The 19309-nt window shown below is 39.6% G+C and overlaps 1 protein-coding gene across 4 annotated transcripts in view; it reads right to left on the bottom strand.

The window, feature by feature from the left end:
- Positions 1-18359, bottom strand: part of LOC122561635 (anoctamin-2-like) — a 243713-nt gene extending 225354 nt beyond the window's left edge. The window contains exons 1-4 of one of the 4 annotated variants that reach the window (XM_043713575.1): positions 18158-18359; positions 16376-16438; positions 13065-13258; positions 11690-12028 (exon numbers count right to left, since the gene is read on the bottom strand). In XM_043713575.1, the coding sequence (XP_043569510.1) occupies positions 11690-12028; positions 13065-13258; positions 16376-16438; positions 18158-18185 (624 nt within the window). In that variant the 5' untranslated portion in view covers positions 18186-18359. The remainder of the gene's footprint in view (positions 1-11689; positions 12029-13064; positions 13259-16375; positions 16439-18157) is intronic. The other 3 variants (XM_043713573.1, XM_043713572.1, XM_043713574.1) reach the window with 3 other exon arrangements.
- Between the last annotated feature and the right edge of the window lie 950 nt (positions 18360-19309).

Here is a 19309-nt window from a genome sequence, read left to right as displayed (position 1 = left end):
CTCCCCCCATCTTACTAGTTTAAATCCTCCCAAGCAGCTCTAGCAAATTTTCCTGCCAGTATATTAGTCCCCTTCCAATTTAGGTGCAATTTGTACAGGTCGCTTCTTTCCCAAAAGAGATTCCAATGATCCAAAAATGTGAATCCTTCTCCCACACACCAGCTCCTCAGCCACACATTCATCTGCTCTATCCTCCTATTCCTGCCCTCACTAGCTCATAGCGCAAGGAGTAATCCAGATATTACTACTCTTGAGGACCTCCTTTTTAAATTCCTGCCTAACTCTCTGTAATCTCCCTTCAGAATCTCAACCTTTTCCCTTCCTATCTCATTGATTCCAATGTGGACAATGACCTCTTGCTGGCCCCTCTCCCCCATGAGAACATTCTGCACCCTCTCTGAGACATCCTTGATCCTGGCACCAGGGAAGCAACACTGATTTTTCGCTGCTGGCCGCAGAAACGTCTTTCTGTGCCTCGGACTAGAGAATCCCCTGACACAATTGGTCTCTTGGAACCTGAGGTACCCCTCGTTGCATTTAAGTCAGTCTCAATACCAGAAACTTGGCTGTTTGTGCTACGTTCCCCTGAGAATCCATCACCCCCTACATTTTCCAAAACAGCATACCTGTTTGAAATAGGTATAGCCACAAAAGACTCCTGCACTAGCTGCCTACCTCTCTTACCTTTCCTGGAGTTAACCCATCTATGTACATTCCCCCCTTCCTATAACTGCCATCCATCACATACTGTTGCTGTTGCAAATTCCTCATTACTTCTAACCGTCTTTCCAACCGATCCATTCGATCTGATAAGATTCACAACCAATAGCATTTATGGCAGATATAATCCAGAGTAACCCTTAAACTCTCTTTAAACTCCCACACCTGACAAGAAGCACATATCACTCTACTAAAAGCATTTGTGCTGGCATGTGGAACTAGATTGGGTTGCGATATCTGGCCGGCATGGACAGGTTGGACCAAAGGGTCTGTTTCCATGCTGTACATCTCTATGACTCTAATACTCTATAAATAATCTTTGATATGTATCTTACATTCTTCCGTCGCCTCATAGGGAGTTTCTTCTGAGACGTTATATTGGACTTGAAACATTAACACTGTTTCTGTCTCCAGGGATGCTGCCAGTACTGCTGAGTTACTGCAGCACTTCCTTGTATATTACATGCTAATTCTTTCATTCAGTGGATGTTACACCATCCACTTAGTCATTATTCCGTTTTGCTACACTGCTACAATTCAACAACCAAGTGGGAGAGTCATTTGGACTTTAACTGATGGGATAAAACAGGCAATATCAATATAGCCACAACAACTTTATCACTTCGACCACAGCAGTTCAAGACAGTGGCCCACCAGCATCTTTTCAAGGATAACTAAGTAAGTGCAATAAATTTCAACCTGATCAATGATGTCCACATCCTGGAAAGTGAAATGAAACATAAAACTGGTACAACTCATCTCCTCGATGTGTTCTACCTCACTGCATTTAAACAATTCACATGTTTACAAGGATTAATGAGTGTGTTACAATAGAACAGAGCAGAGCATAGCGTTACAGGATGTTAACTGGATGATGTGGATGTGAAAGAAGATACCAGTGCAGCAGAGTTCCCTGGAAGCTTACAAAGTTACTTTGGTCTGTATAATGTGAAGCTTGATATTAAATTGTTGACATTTCCACATGGTGAACAAAACATACCAAATAATTATGAGCTTACTTTTTTTCGTCCTCAGTGAAGTTAAATAAGTTGGGCTTTAAGTATTCCTTTAAAAATGAATTTAAATGCATTAAATGAGCCCTTTTGTGGACTACAATCATCTGTCTATAAATAATAGGACATAGGAATCAATCTAGAAGTTTTAATTTATATTGCTAAAGAGAAGTTATAGGAAGGATATAATCAAGATGGAGAGGGTTCAGAAGAGACTTAACAGGATGTTGCTGGGTATGGAAGGTTTCAGTTATAAAGAAAGGCTGGATAGGCTGAGACTTTTTCACTGGGACGTGGGAGGTTGAGAGGTGACCTGACAGAAGTTTATAAAATAATGAAGGGTATAGATGAAGTAAATGGTAGTTGTCTTTTCCTTAGGATGGGGGATTTCAAGACTGGGGGCAGATTTTTAAGATGAGAGGAGCGAGTTTTAAAAAAAGACATAAATGACAAATTTTTAACACAGAGGGTGGTTCAAGTGTGGAATGAACTTCCTGAGGAAGTGGTGGTTGCAGGTACAATTACAATGTTTAAAAAACATTTGGATGGATACAAGAGTCTGAAAGGTTTGGAGTGATATGGGCCAGGTGTAGGCAGGTGGGACTAGTTTAGTTTGGGATTATGTTCAGCATGGACTGTTAAGATGGAAGGGTCTGTTTCTGTGCTGTGTGACTCTATGTTTCGAAGTGAAGGACCAGAGTGGCTTTGGGTGCATAAATCATTTAAAATGGCATGTTGAGAAAGTGTTAAATAAGGTATATGGAATCTGGGATTTATTAATAAAGACAGAGAGTACAAAAGCAAGGAAATTACAGTGATCGTATATTTAAAAAATCACTGGTTCTGGGCACCACACTTTAGGATGAATATGAAGACGTTAGACAGATTACAGAAAAGAGTTGCAGGAGTGAATTCAGCAATAAGGAGAGGCAGTAGCATAATGGTGATGTCACTGCATTTGTAATCCAGTAGACCCTGGCTAATGTTCTGATGGCATGAGTTCAATCCCACTGAAGCAGATTATGAAATTTGAATTCAATAAAAAAAAGTATGGAATTAGCAGATTGGTGATCATGTAATCTTGGTAATTCCTTGTCATCATTGTTATTTGCCATAAAAATCTGCTGGTTCACTCATACACTTCAGGGAAGAAAACTTACCATCTGTACTTGATTTGGTTCACATGTGACTCATACTTATATCAATGTGGTTGCCTCTTAACTGTCCTCTGAAAAGGCTTAGCAAGCCATTCAGTTCAAGGGCAGTTAGACTAAACACAAATACTGGCCTTGCCAGTGACATCTATATCCCATACAAAAATATAAAACAAATTCCAAATGAAAAGAGTAAAACTGGTGAAAGTGACAATCCTGATAAATGGCTCATGCCAAAAACGTTGATTCTCCTGCTCCTCGGATGCTGCCTGACCTGCTGAGTTTTTCCAGCACCACACTCTCAACTCAGATTTCCAGCATCAGCAGTCCTCACTTTCTCCTGGTGAAAGTGACATTCTGGTTTGACTCACTTTGTTTACTTCAAAATGGTGTTTCAGTACATTCATTTCCAAGTGTAATCGATTGTTTCTCTGGGATGTGTATGTCCCTCGAACCACCATCGTTTACTGTGCTTAAGTTTACAGAAATCATAAGAGTGGAGAAGTAATCCTTTTATGCTTGGGAATTCAGAGGGAATGAGATATCCCTAATTGGAGGAGGAAAGGTACATGGATTTGATTGACTAGATGCTAAATTAGTGCAGGATCCCCATGCCAGCAATTGAATTGTGAAACAATATCTACAATAATGGCCCCAATGTTCACGTAGGAGCAGTGGGTGTAGGACATTAGTACATTCAGGGATCTGTCATTAGGATTTCTCACTCTGGATTCCTTTACATTCTGCCACCTTTCATTGGTGTTATAGGAATGTTATTAATCTCGCACATCCAGAGTAAGCTAATGCTGAAACAGGACAAAGACTCACCAAAATAAACATAAGCAAAATGATGTAGTGAAGAAAATAATTGGGACAAATACCGTGGGCCAGGTCATAAAGTGAAGGGAGACTTAATAGGGTAATTGAAAATTATTAGGGATGTTGATAAAAAAAGACAAAGAAAATGGTTTCCATTGGTAAAAAGGTTGATAACTATAGGATTCAGATCTAATTACCAAACGAACCAGAGGGAAGATTAATTTTTTTTACATAAGTTGTTATGGTGTGACTACATTGCCTGAAAGATATTGACTTAACATTAGCTTTTGGAAGAGAGGCGGACAAAACTAGAAATGAATATTTGCAGGAGTTAGGGAAGGCCCTCAGTAGTGGGAAAAAAAGAGTTACTTTATGAAAAATACTGGTAAGTTGGATGGATTGGTTACATTCCGATGTCATATTTTGTTTGTTTAAATACAGGTGTGTCTTACAGAGTAGTGTGAGGCGACCATGCTTCCTGTTAATACTAATGAATGGAAATCTTAAATCAAATATAAAAAGTAACATTTAACTGAGGTCAAATGGATCAATGCTGTCACAAGAAGAAATGGGGAATTTCATGACGATATGGTCAGCTTCTTATTGGACTACAGTAACTTGTAGGCTTTTAGAGTCATAACGATATATAGCATGGAAACAAACCCTTCAGTTCAAATCATTCATGCCAACCAGCCATCCCAAATAAATTCAGTCCCACTTGCCACATATCCTTCTGAATCATTCCTATTCATATACCCATTCAGGTGCCTTTTAAATGTCATAATTGTACCAGCCTCTTGAAGAAGGATTACACCCGAAACATTGACTTCTCCAGCTCCCGATACTGTCTGGCTTGCTGCGTTCTCCCATCCTCCTACTTGTCTACCTTGGACTCCAGCATCTGCAGTTTTTTTTGTCTCTACCACTTCCTCTGGCAGCTCATTCTATACACGCACCACCCTCTGCATGAAAACGTTGCCCCTTAGGTGCCTTTTAAATCTTTCCTCTCTCACCTTAAACCTACACCTTCCAGTTTTGGACTCCCCCACTCTGGGGAAAAGACCTTGTCTATTTATCCGATCCATGCTCCTCATGATTTTATAAACCTCTAAAAGGTCACCCCTCAACCTCTGATGATCTAGGTAAAATAACCCCAGCCTATTCAGCCTCTCCCAATAGCTCAAATCCTCCAACCCTGGCAACACCTTTGTAAATCTTTTCTGAACTTATTCAAGTTTCACAATATCCTTCCTAGAGCAGACAGACCATAATTGCATGCAGTGTTCCAATACTGGCCTTACCAATGTCCTGTGCAGACACAACCTCCCTACTCCTGTACTCAATCCACTGACCAATAAAGGCAAGGATACCAAATGCCTTCTTCACTATCCTATCTACCTGGTGACTCCATTTCTCAAGGAACTACGAACCTGCACTCAAAGGTCCCTTTGTTGAGCAACACTCCCAATTAAGTGCATAAGTCCTGCCCTGATTTGCTTTTAGGAAGAGCTTTTCCGAAATGCAGGACCTCGCATTTATCTAAATTAAACTCCATCTGCCACTCCTCAGCATATTGGCCCATCTGATCAAGATTCTGAGGTAACCTTCATAGTTGTCCACTATACTCCTAATTTTGGCGTCATCAACCACAACTATGTTCACATCCAAATCATTTATATAAATGACAAAATGGACCCAGCACCAATTCTTGTGACACACCACTGGTCACAGGCCTCCCATCTGAAAAGCAACCCTTCACCATCACCCTCTGTTTACTATCTTTGAGCCAGTTCTTGGATTCATATAGCTAGCTCTTTCTCTATTCCATGTGACCTAACCTCATTATCTAGTCTACCATGAGGAATCTTGTTGAACGCCTAACTAAAGTCCTGATAAATCACGGCCATCAATCTACTCTCATCAATCTTCTTTGACACTTCAAAAAGCTCAATCAAGTTAGTGAGACATGATTTCCCACACACAAAGCCATATAAACGATCCCTAATCGGTTCTTGACTTTCCAAATACATGTAAATCCTGTCCCTCAGGATTCCCTCCAACAACTTACCCACCACCAATGTCAGGCTGACTGGTATAGTTCCCTGGCTTTTCCTCACCATTTTTCTTAAATAGTGGCACCACGTTAGCCAACCTCCAGCCTTCTAGCACCTTGCCTGTGGCTATTGATGATACATAGCAAGAGGCCCAACAATCTCTTCACCAAATTCTCAAAAGGTTCTAGGGTACACCTGAACAGGTCCCGGGATTTACCCACCTTTTCGTGTTTTAGAATGTCCAGCACCTCCTTCTCTGTAATATGGACATTTTTCAAGATATCACCATTTATTTCCCCATGTTCTGTATCTTCCATATCTTTCTCCACAATAAACTCTGATGCAAAATATTCATTTAGTGTCTCCTTCATCTCCTATGGTTCCACACATAGGTCACCTTGCTGATCTTTAAAGGGTCCTATTTTCTCCCTAGTTACACTCTTGTCCTTAATGTATTTATCAAATGCGTTTGGATTCTTTTTAACTCTTTTTGCCAAAGTTCTCTCATATCCACTTTTTGCCCTCCTGATTTCTGGCTTAAGTGTACTTCTACTGTCTTTATACTCTTCTAGGCAATCATTCAGTTTCTGCTGTCTGTACCTGATGTGGGCTTCCTTCTTCTTCTTGACCTCAATTTTTTCTAGTCATCCAGCATTCCCTACATGCATTGCCCTTCACCCTAACAGCAACATACCATCCCTGGATTATTGCTATCTCATTTCTGAAGGCTTCCAATTTTCCAGCCATCCCTTTACCTTCAAACATCCACCCCCAACCAACGTTTGAAAGTTTTGTCTAGTACCATCAAAATTGGCCTTCCTCCAACTTAGAACTCCAACTTTTGGATCCAGTCTATCTTTTTCCATCACTACATTAAAACTAGTAGAATTATGGTCACTGGCCCCAAAGTACTTCCCACTGACACCTCAGTCACCTGCCTTGCCTTATTTCCAAAGAGTAGATCAGGTTTTGCACCTTCGCTAGTAGGTACATCCATATACTGAATCAGAAATTTTTCTTGTACACACTTAACAAATTGCTCTCCATCTAAACCCTTAACAATATGGCAGTCCTAGTCCATGTTTGGAAAGTTAAAATCCACGACCATACCCATTCTATGATTCCTACAGAAAACCCAAATCTTATTACAAATCTGTTTCTCAATTTCCCACTATTGGGATGGGCTATAGTACAATCCCGATCAGGTGAGTATCCCTTTCTTATTTCTTAGTTCCACCCTAATAACTTTCCTGAACATATTCCCAGGAATATCCTCCCTAAATACAGCTGTAATGTTATCCCTAATCAAAAATGCCACTTCCCCTCCTCTCTTGCCCCCCTTTTGATCCTTCCTATAGCATCTATACCCTGAAATATTAAGCTGCCAGTCCTGTCCATCCCTGAGCCACATTTCTGTAAATGTTATGATATGCCAGTCTTATGTTTCGAACCATGCCCTGCCCTAATCTGTTAGGCTTCTTGCATTGAAATAAATGCAATTTAATTTATCAGTCCTACCTCATTCTCTGTTTTGTTCCTGCCTGTCCTGACTGTTTGACTTGCTCCTTTTCACAATTGTACCAGTCTCAGCCTGACCTCTTTCCTCACTATCTCCATGGGTCCCCCCACTTAGTAGTTTAAATTCTCCCGAGCAGCACTAGCAAATCTCCCTGCCATTATATTAGTCCCCTTCCAATTCAGGTGCAATGCATTCTTCTTACACAGGTCATTTCTACCCCAAATGACATTCCAATGATCAGTAAATGTGAATCCTTCTCCTTTGCACCAGCTCCTCAGCCACGCATTCATCTGCTCTACTCTCCTATTCCTACCCTCACCAGCTCACAGCATTGGGAGTAATCCCTACATTACTACCCTTGAGGACCTCCTTCTTAAATTTCGGCCTAACTTTATATATTGTGCCTTCAGAATCTCATCCTTTTCCCTTCCTATGTCATTAGTTTCAACTTGTACAATGACCTCCTGCTGGTCTTTCTCCCCTTTGAGAACATTCTGCGCCCACCCTGAGACATCCTTGATCCTGGCACCAAGGAGGCAACACACTATTCTGATTTCTCGTTGCCGGCTGCAGAAATATCTGTCTGTGCCTCTGACTACAGAGTCCCCTATCACAATCGATCACCTGGAAACTGTTGTATCTCTCGTTACACTGGAGCCAGTCTCAGTACCAGAAACTTGACAGTCCATGCTACATTCCCCTGAGATCAGGCCTGAAACATCCACTCTCCTGCGCCTCGAATGCTACCTGACCTGCTGTGCTTTTCCAATAACACACTCTCGGCTTTGATCTCCAGCATCTGCAGACCTCACTTTCTCCTACATTCCCCTGAGAGTCCATCATCCCCTACATTTTCCAAAAGAGCATTCTTGTTTGAGATGGGGATAGCCACAGGAGACTCCTGCACTTTGTGCCTCCCTTTCCTGCCTTTCCTGGAGGTCATCTACCTATCTGACTGTATCTTCAGTTTATATCCCTCCCTGCAACTGCCTTCCATCATGCCCCCTTGCTCCTGTCAGTTCCTCATTGCTTCTAACTGATGATCCAATCAATCCATACAATCTGATGGAATTCACAACCAAACATACTTCCTGAAGACGTAATCATCAGTAAAATGGAAACTCTCCTTAATCTCCCACATCCAACTGGAAGTGCACATCACTCTACTAAAGAGTCCAAATGTAGTGCTGGAAAAGTGCAGCTGATCAGGCAACATCCAAGAAGCAGGAAAGTCGGCATTTCGAGCATAATGTCTTCAACAGGAATGAGGGAGTGGCCCAAGGGGTTGAGAGATAAATGGGAGGGGGTGTGGCTGGGGGCAAGGTAGCTGGGAATGCAATAGGTAGATGAAGATGGGGGTGAAGGTGATAGGTTGGAGAGGAGGCCATCTTTGCACTTAACAATCTACAGACCCAGAAAATAGCACGGTCTTACTACTCCAGGCTAAGATAATACCTATATTTTATATTTTTAAAAATTTAATCAAGAGACAGGTCTCAATCACAACATGTAATAAAAAAACCCCACTCCTCACTCTGTAAACTTACAAAAGAAAACCAGTAAGGTTACGCTTTAAAAGCCTTACGCTTAGCTGCCTTCCTGCACTGAGCTTCCACGTACAGGTTTCTCCAAGCTCAGCTGTGAATTTCACTGTTTGTTTATTTTTCTTAGAACCAATTCCAATGTCCAGAAATATTTGAAAGCAGACAGCAGCTGTGCAGGTTACTGCTGGGTCAGTGTAGGTTTCTTTCTCCATCTGAATCACTGTTCATGTGGTCACTGTCTTTTGTGTGTCTTCCTCCCTTTTAAAGTGCCGTTGGCTTGATTTCTTTTTCTCCCAAAGTTCCAAAACAATGCAACAGCATATAAACCAGTAATTCCGAGAATTCAAGGAAGTCAGCTCCAAAACTGAAAATATCTCAAAAAAGGAGCAACTCTCACAGCCACAGCATTTTCCATCCTCCATCTTGGATTACCCAGAATCCTCTTCAAACTAGAAATTCACATTTTAACAGCTTGTTGACCATACGTGTTTGTTTCACAATGTATTAAAGCGAGAAATTGTAGAGATAGAATTTTTTAAACAAATTGGCTGAATTTACATGTGCACCCCATTATCATATTCTTCAACTCACCTATATACCGGTTCACTGAAACAAAAATAAAACAATGCTGCCTCTATTATAGTCTCAAACTGAAATTAAATCATAATATTTATTATAGAAACTCAGCTGTACTCAGGAAACTTGCATTAAACAGAAAGACATCACAATGCAATCTTTTTTTATTCATTCATGAGAAGTGGACATCATTGGCTAGGCCAGCATTCGTTGCCCGTCCTTTATTGCCCAGAGGGCAGTTAAGAGCCAGCCATGTTGCTGAGAATCCGGAGACACATGTAGGCCAGACCAAGTGGGGACAGCAGTTTCCTTCCCTAAAGGACATGAGTGAAGCATGTTTTTTCTGACAATTGACAACTGACAACAGTTTCATAGTCATCATGAGAGCAGCACATTAACTGGATCTCTGGATCAATAGTCTATGAATAAGACATTCAACAACACTCAACTTCAAAATTCATAATAAATTATTATTCCCGATATGTTGTCTAAGGTGTGTCTGAGATTGCACTCTTTCGAAAGTGGGATGTGATATTACTGGAACGCAAATGAGACAGTTACTGGAAGTATGTGACATATGCATAACCTTCTGTGTATTATAGATAGATTTAATGTTGTATGGTGATGACAACCACTAACTAAAGTTACGCATGCTCAGGTCAGAGGAAGATGGGTGTGAAAAATGCACGGTTCACAAATGTCACATGTAGCAGTCTCAGCCATTTGGCAGGGGAGTTTTCCTCATTATTAATCAGTTGTTTTGTTTATTCTTCAGATGTAAAATGCTTTAGCAGTACTTAAACTCAACATACTGAGGTCATGGCTACTGTTATTCCATGCTCTTTCACATCCAAATCATTGTTTTTGTTCTTTAGATTTTCAAAGGAATTGAATTACCGTCCCTGCCAAAAGTGGAATCATGAACTAAACTCACAAAATAATTGTGAACTGCACATATTTGTCACTGAGGCACATATAATAAAGCCATCTCACTCCATATAGACTGCTGGAGACCTAAATCCTAAGAAGAATGACAAATTTGCTTTTATGAATCATGAAGCACTATCTGGAGCCTACTCTTCAGTCGGACACTGTTGAAAGTGACTCAGTGGTCTTAAGAATACTAGCAAGGTCATAGCATTCTTTGAAAGTTCAATCCACTCATCTGTGGAATGATAGGTTGTGCATCCTTGTATATGAATTCCCATATGATCTTTTACTCATCTAAATTGTCTAATCACAACAAGGCTTTGAGTGGATGTAAAGAAATTATGTTGGGCAAAGGAAATGAAAAGGAACATGTGTCAAGCTGCCAATATCTTGGTCATCCCAATAACATTCTAGTGGTGATAATCGAGGCCAGAATTTAGTTACTTCTTTCTCAGCCAGCAACAGTGCTTAGTGAGGGAAGGTCAAAGAGATTAAATGGAAAATTAGTACAAATACACTTGCAAATGAAACACTCACAAAAGATCTTTGCAGGCAGCTTTCTTTGTATAAAATGACTTATCTTCATTACTATTGCAATATAAGTTAAAATATGTATTAACCACCACCCTGACTTGGAAATATGTTGCCACTCCTTCACTGTCACTGTGTCAAAATCCTAGAATTCCTTCTCTAATGATATTGTCGGTGTACCTGCAAGAATTGGACTGCTGTGGTTCAAGAAGGCAGCTCACCGTAACAAAGTTAACAAGGGATCAGCAACAAATCGTGGCCTAGCTAGTGACACCAGCATCTCATGAATGAATTTTTTTAAAAGCATTAACAATAGCATCAAGTTCCACCTATACAGATTCTTTTTAAACAGTGAAGCATCCAAAGACTCTTCACAAGATCATAGTTAGACAACTGACATTAGCCAAAGCAAAGATATTTGGGCAGGTGACCAATAACTTGTTCAGTAAAACGATCAAATAAAAGTGAAATACAACAGATGCTGGAAATCTTAAAGGACCACAAAATGATAGAGAAACTCTGCAGGTCTGACAGTATCTGTAGAAAAAGAAACCAACACTCTGAAGAAGTCATTCAGTCGTAGATATTGGTCTTGAAATATTACCTCTGTTTCTTTCTCTACAATGATGTCAGACCTGCTGGGTGTCTACAATACTTTGTGTGTTTGTTTCAGTGAAGCCTTACCATTATATAATTATTTGCAAGTCTTTAAAATTTATTCCAACATTTTTCTTTGTAAAATTACCACAGAATACTGAGCGGCATGTCACAATTTCCTAAAGTTAAGAGGTGATAAATTGTAGATTTTTAAGACAGTCTGTTCTCTCACCTCCTTGTCTTTCTCAATCTCAAGTCCATTCTCCATGAGATTCTTCTCAAACTCCTCTCTGCGAGCTCTCCTTTCCTCTTCCACAGATTCATGAGGATTTCCAACATCCAGCACAACTTCTTGCTGACGCTCTGGTAGCTGTTTGTGAGCTTTACTTCTGTGAGGCTTTGTTGCAGTGCCATTTGGGACAATGGCTCCAGAACTCTGAGTGGTGGACTGAGAAGCAACCTTTCTGTTCTGATAAACTAAAACATAGTCTATCTTCCTTTTGCCATCACTGAAATACAAGCCTTTCTTAGTGTCTCCCTCTTCATTCTCTTCAAAGTAGTTGTTAATGACCTAAGGAAAGGCAAAAAAAATAGAAAGGACAAAATGTATTGAGTTGTCTAAAGTAGCACATCCCATTTTTATGATTGTTACAATGTTATATGTTACAAAATCTAAGCAAACCAACATCATGGCAGACTACAGTCTTATTTCTGTTGCACTTTACTTCACAAGCAATAATTTTCCAAAACTATGTTTCAGTGACCAGAATACCGGTAACTATTCTATAACCTGGTGAAGTTTTAGATCAGAAACATCTAATCTTATGGTTACAATCCATAAACAGATTTTCTTTGAGACAAGAGGATGAAATTGGGCATTGGCAGGATGAAAAATGGTTTGTAATGTGTTGGCCATTCATTATAATCCAAATAGTTCTGCTGCAAGCAATGTTAGTGAACTAAGTATGGGAAATATAACAAAGCAGACTGGAAAGACAATTGTATCTTTTTTATACTTCATCGAATTAATTACTGCAACCAAATTGGACCACAGGTGTAGTCCAAATGTTTTTATGGTATTCTCCACAATAAAAGTTGATTGTTCAATTTAATACTGATTAACAGTCAATATCAAATGCTAGAAAGGAACTGAATGAACAATATATAGAGCTGTGACTGGCCTGACCTGAAATTATTAAAGCAAATGCTGTGCTGAGATATCCAATGGATGACCAAGAGGAATCACAATATCCATGAGTCAGGTTCAAAAACATTTGTTAAAAAAAATTTAAAGGTTGTTGGCACAGAAAGGTTCACTATTCATCTTTGGCAAAGCAAATATTCTCCAGTTGTTTCCAGCACCAGTGCAAAGTAACTGATGTGCTTTCTGTTAGTTGTGTTTGTGGTTCAAAAACAAGCAAAATGGTAAAGCACGCAAAGATACAAGGAGCCAACCACTAAAGGCATTCTGGTTTACGTGTTCCATGTGATGCTCAGCCCCACTAACTATTGAGCCAAAGGGATGCAATCTTCTAGTGAAGGTCACCAAGCACAAAGCCTGGTTGCAAGCCTTTGTTTTAGTCAGATTCACACATGCAATCACTTACCAGTGAGCTTTCCAACTCCTCCTTACTGTGTGAGGCTGAGGTCGCACTTTCTGAAGCATCACTGGCCAAGCTGAAATTTGCCCTTGGGGAACATCGTGGAACTGTAAGATATTTCTCAAACTCTTTAGTTCTAGCCCTTGCTGTTGCCTCTCTGGGTTCTGGGTATGCCTGGTGCGAGAGGATTATCGGTGTACCTGCCAGTAAGAAAGTACAAATACCTCTTTTTAAAAAACATTGCACTTGCAACATTTTTTTTGGGAGAAACAATGTGTTACATAGACAGAAAATGTAAAAGCTTGTTCTCTATCAACCACATTACACCTCACACACTTTATCAGATCAAATATTTTGTATGGACTAAGCTACTCAACTGCAAGATTGGAGAGATTTAAAAAGAAACTATTTTTAAAAGTAGGTCATTTCTTCCATTAAGAATACAAAGTAGGTTACATAAAATCTGAGAATGTTCTAGATCAGGTATATGTCTGAGTTTCTTTCTGCATTCTCCACTACAAAGACTAACCACTGTATCTTCACCAATTCAATGTATTTAATAATTATCTTTTCAAACAACTAATTGATGTTTTAAAGATCTTTGGAATTCTGTTTCTTTAATAACTTGTGTCAGAAGAACTTTTCTATAATTATCCCCCATGTAAAGCAACTTCTGTCTTGGCATAATGCTTCTCTATCTGAGCCAGAAGATTAAGCATTTCAGTTTCACTTTAATACAGTACACAGGTAACATTTCAAGGCTGAAGAGCCATCTTTCAGCTAAAGTGCTAACTGAAGATCTTCTCCAGCATCACAGATGGATATTAAAGATCCCATAAAACTACATGAAATAAAGCATGTACATATACCTGCTATACTATCCAATTGCCAGCACTCTCACCTCTGAGTTACAAGGTTCTAGGTTCAAGTCTCAGTTCAGGACGTAAGCACAAAGTCCATGCTTCACATTCTGAGACAATCTAGAACTAGAGGGCATCATTTCAGAGAAAGGGGTTGCCCATTTAAGACAAAGATGAGAAGGGATTACTTCTCTCAGAGGGTCAGCCTATGAAATTCTTCACTGCAGAGAGCTGTCAACGCTGCGTTGTGAAGTATATTCAAGCTTGAGATAGTCAGATTTTAAACCAGTAAGGGAATCGAGGGTTATAGGGAAAGACAGGAAAGTGGAGTTGAGGGTCATCAGATCAGCCATGATCTCATTGAATGACAGAACTAACTTGTTAGGCTGAATGGTCTACTTCTGCCCTTATGTCTTTGTGATCTAATGGCTGTCTGTCCAGAGCAGCACCATCAGAAACATTACCTTTGAATCTCAGACCTCATCTGCCAGATTCCCTGTCACTACTTCATAGAGGTCAAAATGGCCAATATTTATTCCACAATCATCGCCACAAAAATTCTCTGATCTATCACCACACTCTTATTTGCAGGGATTTGCTGTGGGAAAATACATTGCCACATTTCTATGTGACAATACTGTGTGGTGGTGGTTTGCTTATCATCTTTCCTCTTCAGTTGCCTGTTGATTGTTAACTTTACAGAACAATCATCAATATGACGGGAGGAAAGAATATTGTCTTCCACATGCGTGCTTTAATGAAAAATAATTCTTATTCCTGAAGGATCATCTACCTGCAAAGCACTTGGCCCTTAAGGTTCTAGCTCTCCCTCATCAACATCAAAGATTCATTAGTTCTGTCACTGGTCATGGCTCATAATCCTGAGAATGCAGAACATTTACCTACACCTGGTGCATCTAATGAAAGGACAAAGATGTTTCCAGATATTTCAAATAGCCCTGGTGCTCATAAGAGTGACAGCCCTTCTAAAGCATTTCATTAACTGTAAAGTGATTTGACACTTCTATTGATTACAAAAAGCATGATGTAAATGTAAATCATTTTCTTTTTCTCCCAAAAGGAAATGTTATTTTGTCAATGCTGTGCCACAAATTTCCTCACTTCAAAACTTGATGTGATATACAGACGCTTCACTATGCCAGCTTCAACTGCCCCAAATGAATATCAATCCAATCATACCAACTGTAATACACAGCATGACAGCCTGCATTATTTAATTAAAATATTTTCCACATAAACAGCAGTTGATTATTTCAAGTATCTCAGTCACTCTTCAATATAGGACATATACAACCTAAGAAACATTTTCTCATAACTCGTGTTTTTAAATGTCCTTGTTTCCTTGCTATTATCACTGCCTTCATCTTTCCCCCATCCAACGGTGTTAGTTTATTGGTGGAAATATGGTTTCACTGTTGTGGAGTTTCCTCCTGACCACCATTAAATATGGATGTGGCCAACAGAAAGCAACTATTAGATTACCAATTGCAAAGGAAATCTTGACGAACCTAGTCATGTTTTACATTCTCAAGCATGCCTGGATGCCTGCATATAACAGGGGATCACGAGAGAGAATAAAAAAAATCAAAGAACTACAGATGCTAAACAAACAAAAACAGAAATTGCTGGAGACACTCATCAGGTATCTGTGGAGAGAAAGCAGAATTACCATTTATAGTTCAGTAACCCTTCTCCAGAAAACTCTGAAGAAGGGTCACTGGACTTGAAAAGTTAACTCTTGTTCCCACCCAGGTGTCAGGTCTGCTGAGTTTCTCCAGCAATTTCTGCTTTTGTTTTCAGCATGAGGGTGAAACCTGCTCAAAATTCTTTCCCCAAACCCAGAGTGGGGAATGGCCCCTACTAGCACTCCTACGGAAATTAGCTTACTCAGGACAGATTGAGGATCAAGGCGGAGACATTCCTGCACCTTGTAGCTCGGCTATAAGCTATATTGGAAAACAGTGGCATTAGAGAGGAGAGACAGGAATTTCCAGCCTTCTGCGATGGTGTTGCTGCTGCAGTCTTGGAGCAGGCAATGTAAAAGGATTACAAGGCTATCTGCTTGCTGAGGGATTACAAAGATCTTTTTATAGTCTTGTCCTTTACCACATGCATTTTATGAAAGCACAACAGTGTGTAATGTTCCTCATTATCAAGTCTATATAAGTTTTGCAAGGATCAAAACATTGTAAGCAGTTCAAAACAGTAAAAAAAAGCCAAATAAGAAATCTAAACAACATCAGGATATAAGGTATTTGTTAATTAGATGAGAATTACATTGCAATAAATTTGACTAAACAAGGGAACTAAAAGGATGACATAATCACAGTGCAAACTAAGTGAATCATAAACAAAGTGAAATATTGAAACATTCTAAATGGAGACAGGGTCAGGATGAAGGCAATAGATGGTACATGGGGTTAGTGCTTGCTTCACCTCTGTGTCCTGGTTCAGGCTCCAGTTCACCTTGAAAAGAATGAAGTCTCCTTTTCTCCGCTACTAAAAAGGTTTGAAGAGTATCTGTCAGTTTGGTTGAATTTTTTTCTTTAAACAACACAAATGCTTAATACTGATACATTTGCAACAGTAGCTAAATTTGCGAATCGTTGGTTTACTTAAAGTTCTTATAAAGCTCCTTGCTTCTATTTGAAACACCAGACTTCACATTTCATTGTTGACATCAGGGAATTGGCTCAAAGGTGCATCTGCAGAACGTCAATCGGTGTTTATATTTCAGCAATGGCAGCAGTGAAGGCTATGTAGCACAACTGCAGTGCCATGACACTGTGCACCCAGCCCTTATACTGTGGCTTTGCTCACAACTAAGTTCTGAATCCAGCCCATGATACCTTCTGAAGCCTAATATCCCAAATGTAGGAAAAGTGAGATCCCACAGCCAGTAATTAGGTTAATGAACAGCTCGTCTGCTCTAGTTGTTGCTTGAGGGATGAATATCAGTCAAAGATACAACTGGTTCATCTTCACATGGTGCTAAGGGATCAATTATGTGTGCCCAACGTGTTTGGTCTAATGCCTGATGTTGATAACAGTATTTCTAATAGTGTCACACTCCTTACACACTATGCTGGAGTACTGGCCTGGCTGATCTGCTCACCTCTCTAAAGCACAGTTTAAACCCTCCCTAGGGTCAAAGGTGACAATAGTACTAATCAAACCATTTCTGACATGCAGCATCACTTATATTACAATTCCATCACCAGTTTGAATAGTCAATTCTGTTACTAACAGGTCAACATCTGATCTGAACACACCTCAGAATGATTCTTGCATTCACTTTCACTGCTTTCAATTTTAACATATTCAGTTAATTCATTTTTCATGTAAATCCAAAAGGGAGGAAATAAGAGTGCCTATTTTCAGACATCTCTCCACATTCATTGGGGGCTCAGTTTTGACTGGTTTGGCCAGGTGACTAGTGTATTAATGCAATCCAAAGCATACAGCAATTCATTCCTTATATCAACTCTAGCATTTCAAGGAGGTCCTATTCCCCCTATTCATCCTAACCTTATGGAGTGAGTGATTACACTCAAACTAATTTTCTCTCTCTCTCTCTCTCTGTCTGATGCTTAGGCTCCATATCGCCTATACATGGATTGATCACACAGACCTATACGTAGACTGCCTCCATCCCTCACCTCCCCACATTATGAAAATCAACTAACTCATTCACTGAGCTAATAAATCGACTCGAGAATTCAATATGAAATTTGCAAGTCCGTCACTGAAAAGTAGGACGCTTCAACTGTAAACTCAGCATATTGTTCACCTTGCTATAAACTCCTGGCAGTCAACCGATTAATTGCAAGTACTGTATTTTACTGGAGTCAGTTTGGTGTTTAGTGTTATGCTAACGGAAATACCAGAAACGGATTACTGCCATTCAGGCGGTCAGACCGTCAGAAGACCCCGAAATCAGTGAATCACCTACGATATTTATGATATTTAAATCTATTCATTTTACAATCTGATCTGTACTAAAGACGCAGAATTTCGTTGAGAAATTTAAAAGGTTTCTACTCAATCTATTAGCCTCCCTTAATTAGTTTTGACTCAGCGTTGATTAATCTCTGCAAACAACTATTCGAGTTGTTCGTTTTCCCGAATGTTTCTCACAATCTCAACGCCCCACCACCCATAACTAACCATCCTTATTGTTGTTTGGTCTTTGACAATGAATGTAGAAGGGACACTTACCTGGTGCTGGTCGGCCGTGATCTGCCATGTTAGGACAAGGGGCAGGTTGTGTGGAGTTGATCTGACAAGGGGACTAATCTGTCTCCCTGTGTATGTTATGTGTGTGTGTGTGCTGTCTGTGCACTGGCTTAATCTGCAACAGGCTTTAGAAGCTAGTGTTGTGCCAGAGACCGAAACATAAATGGCAAACCTTCCATTTCATTCATCGGCGAAAATTAAAGCAACGCTAAAGGGGATATGCTTTTCAGAGGGACATGGATCCTTTTACATTGGAGCCAGGCCATTCAGCGGTGAGAGAAAAAAAAACTCATTCTCACCACCGAAATCTGTCGTCCTCTCCTTGAAAAATCCCATCAATCCTGATACAATGAAGACTTTCACATTTGAATTGGATAGATTCTTGTTAGAAAATGAAACCACGGAAACGAACCTCATGAAATTAAATGGAATGGTAGTGAACATCAATAATCATGTTGAATGGTCTGCTCCTGAGAAATTCAGATATTGTTTATCTGAACCCTAACTTCAATCACCGGGTACCCTAAACTTGCGTTGCCCTTCCTGAATAAAAAAAAGTCTATCAATCTCAGTCCTGACTATTTCAACTTTATGCTCAAAAAATACTCGAGGTCGCTTTTTATTATAGATTAGATAAAGATGGAAACATAACATAAATCTGTACTTTAAATCCCATATCCAGTTCGAATCATACCTATCTCTTACAAGAAAGGCTTGATATCATTCTTTAATTTGTGTTGCAGAAAGATCAAGAAGCTTCATACAAAATGAATTAAAAATACATTATTAGGGTTAATGAAGGGTATATCTGAAAAAAAGTACCTGTTTGATTTACACACCACATATAAAGGAGGCTTCATCACCTTGTCAATTGCTAAAACCTGATTCAAATTGATCTAATTCTTGCTGAAAAAGATACATATTTTGTAGAAGCTATTTGTCTGTCACTCATCAGGACAATTCACAAGAATACCAGCACAACAATTACATTGGGGTGCTAATTAAACCCTTAGTGATGTGATCAAAATGTAACTAATGTAATGCAATATGACAATGTCAACTGGCAATTATAGAATTAAATGACTCACACATTTGACGAAAATGTTACCAAATAAAATCGACTGAACCACATAA

This window comes from Chiloscyllium plagiosum, chromosome 23 (genome assembly GCF_004010195.1).
Source record: "Chiloscyllium plagiosum isolate BGI_BamShark_2017 chromosome 23, ASM401019v2, whole genome shotgun sequence".
Taxonomy (NCBI): domain Eukaryota; kingdom Metazoa; phylum Chordata; class Chondrichthyes; order Orectolobiformes; family Hemiscylliidae; genus Chiloscyllium; species Chiloscyllium plagiosum.
Note: the sequence above shows the minus strand (reverse complement) of the source record. Positions and strands in the feature narration are given on the sequence as shown.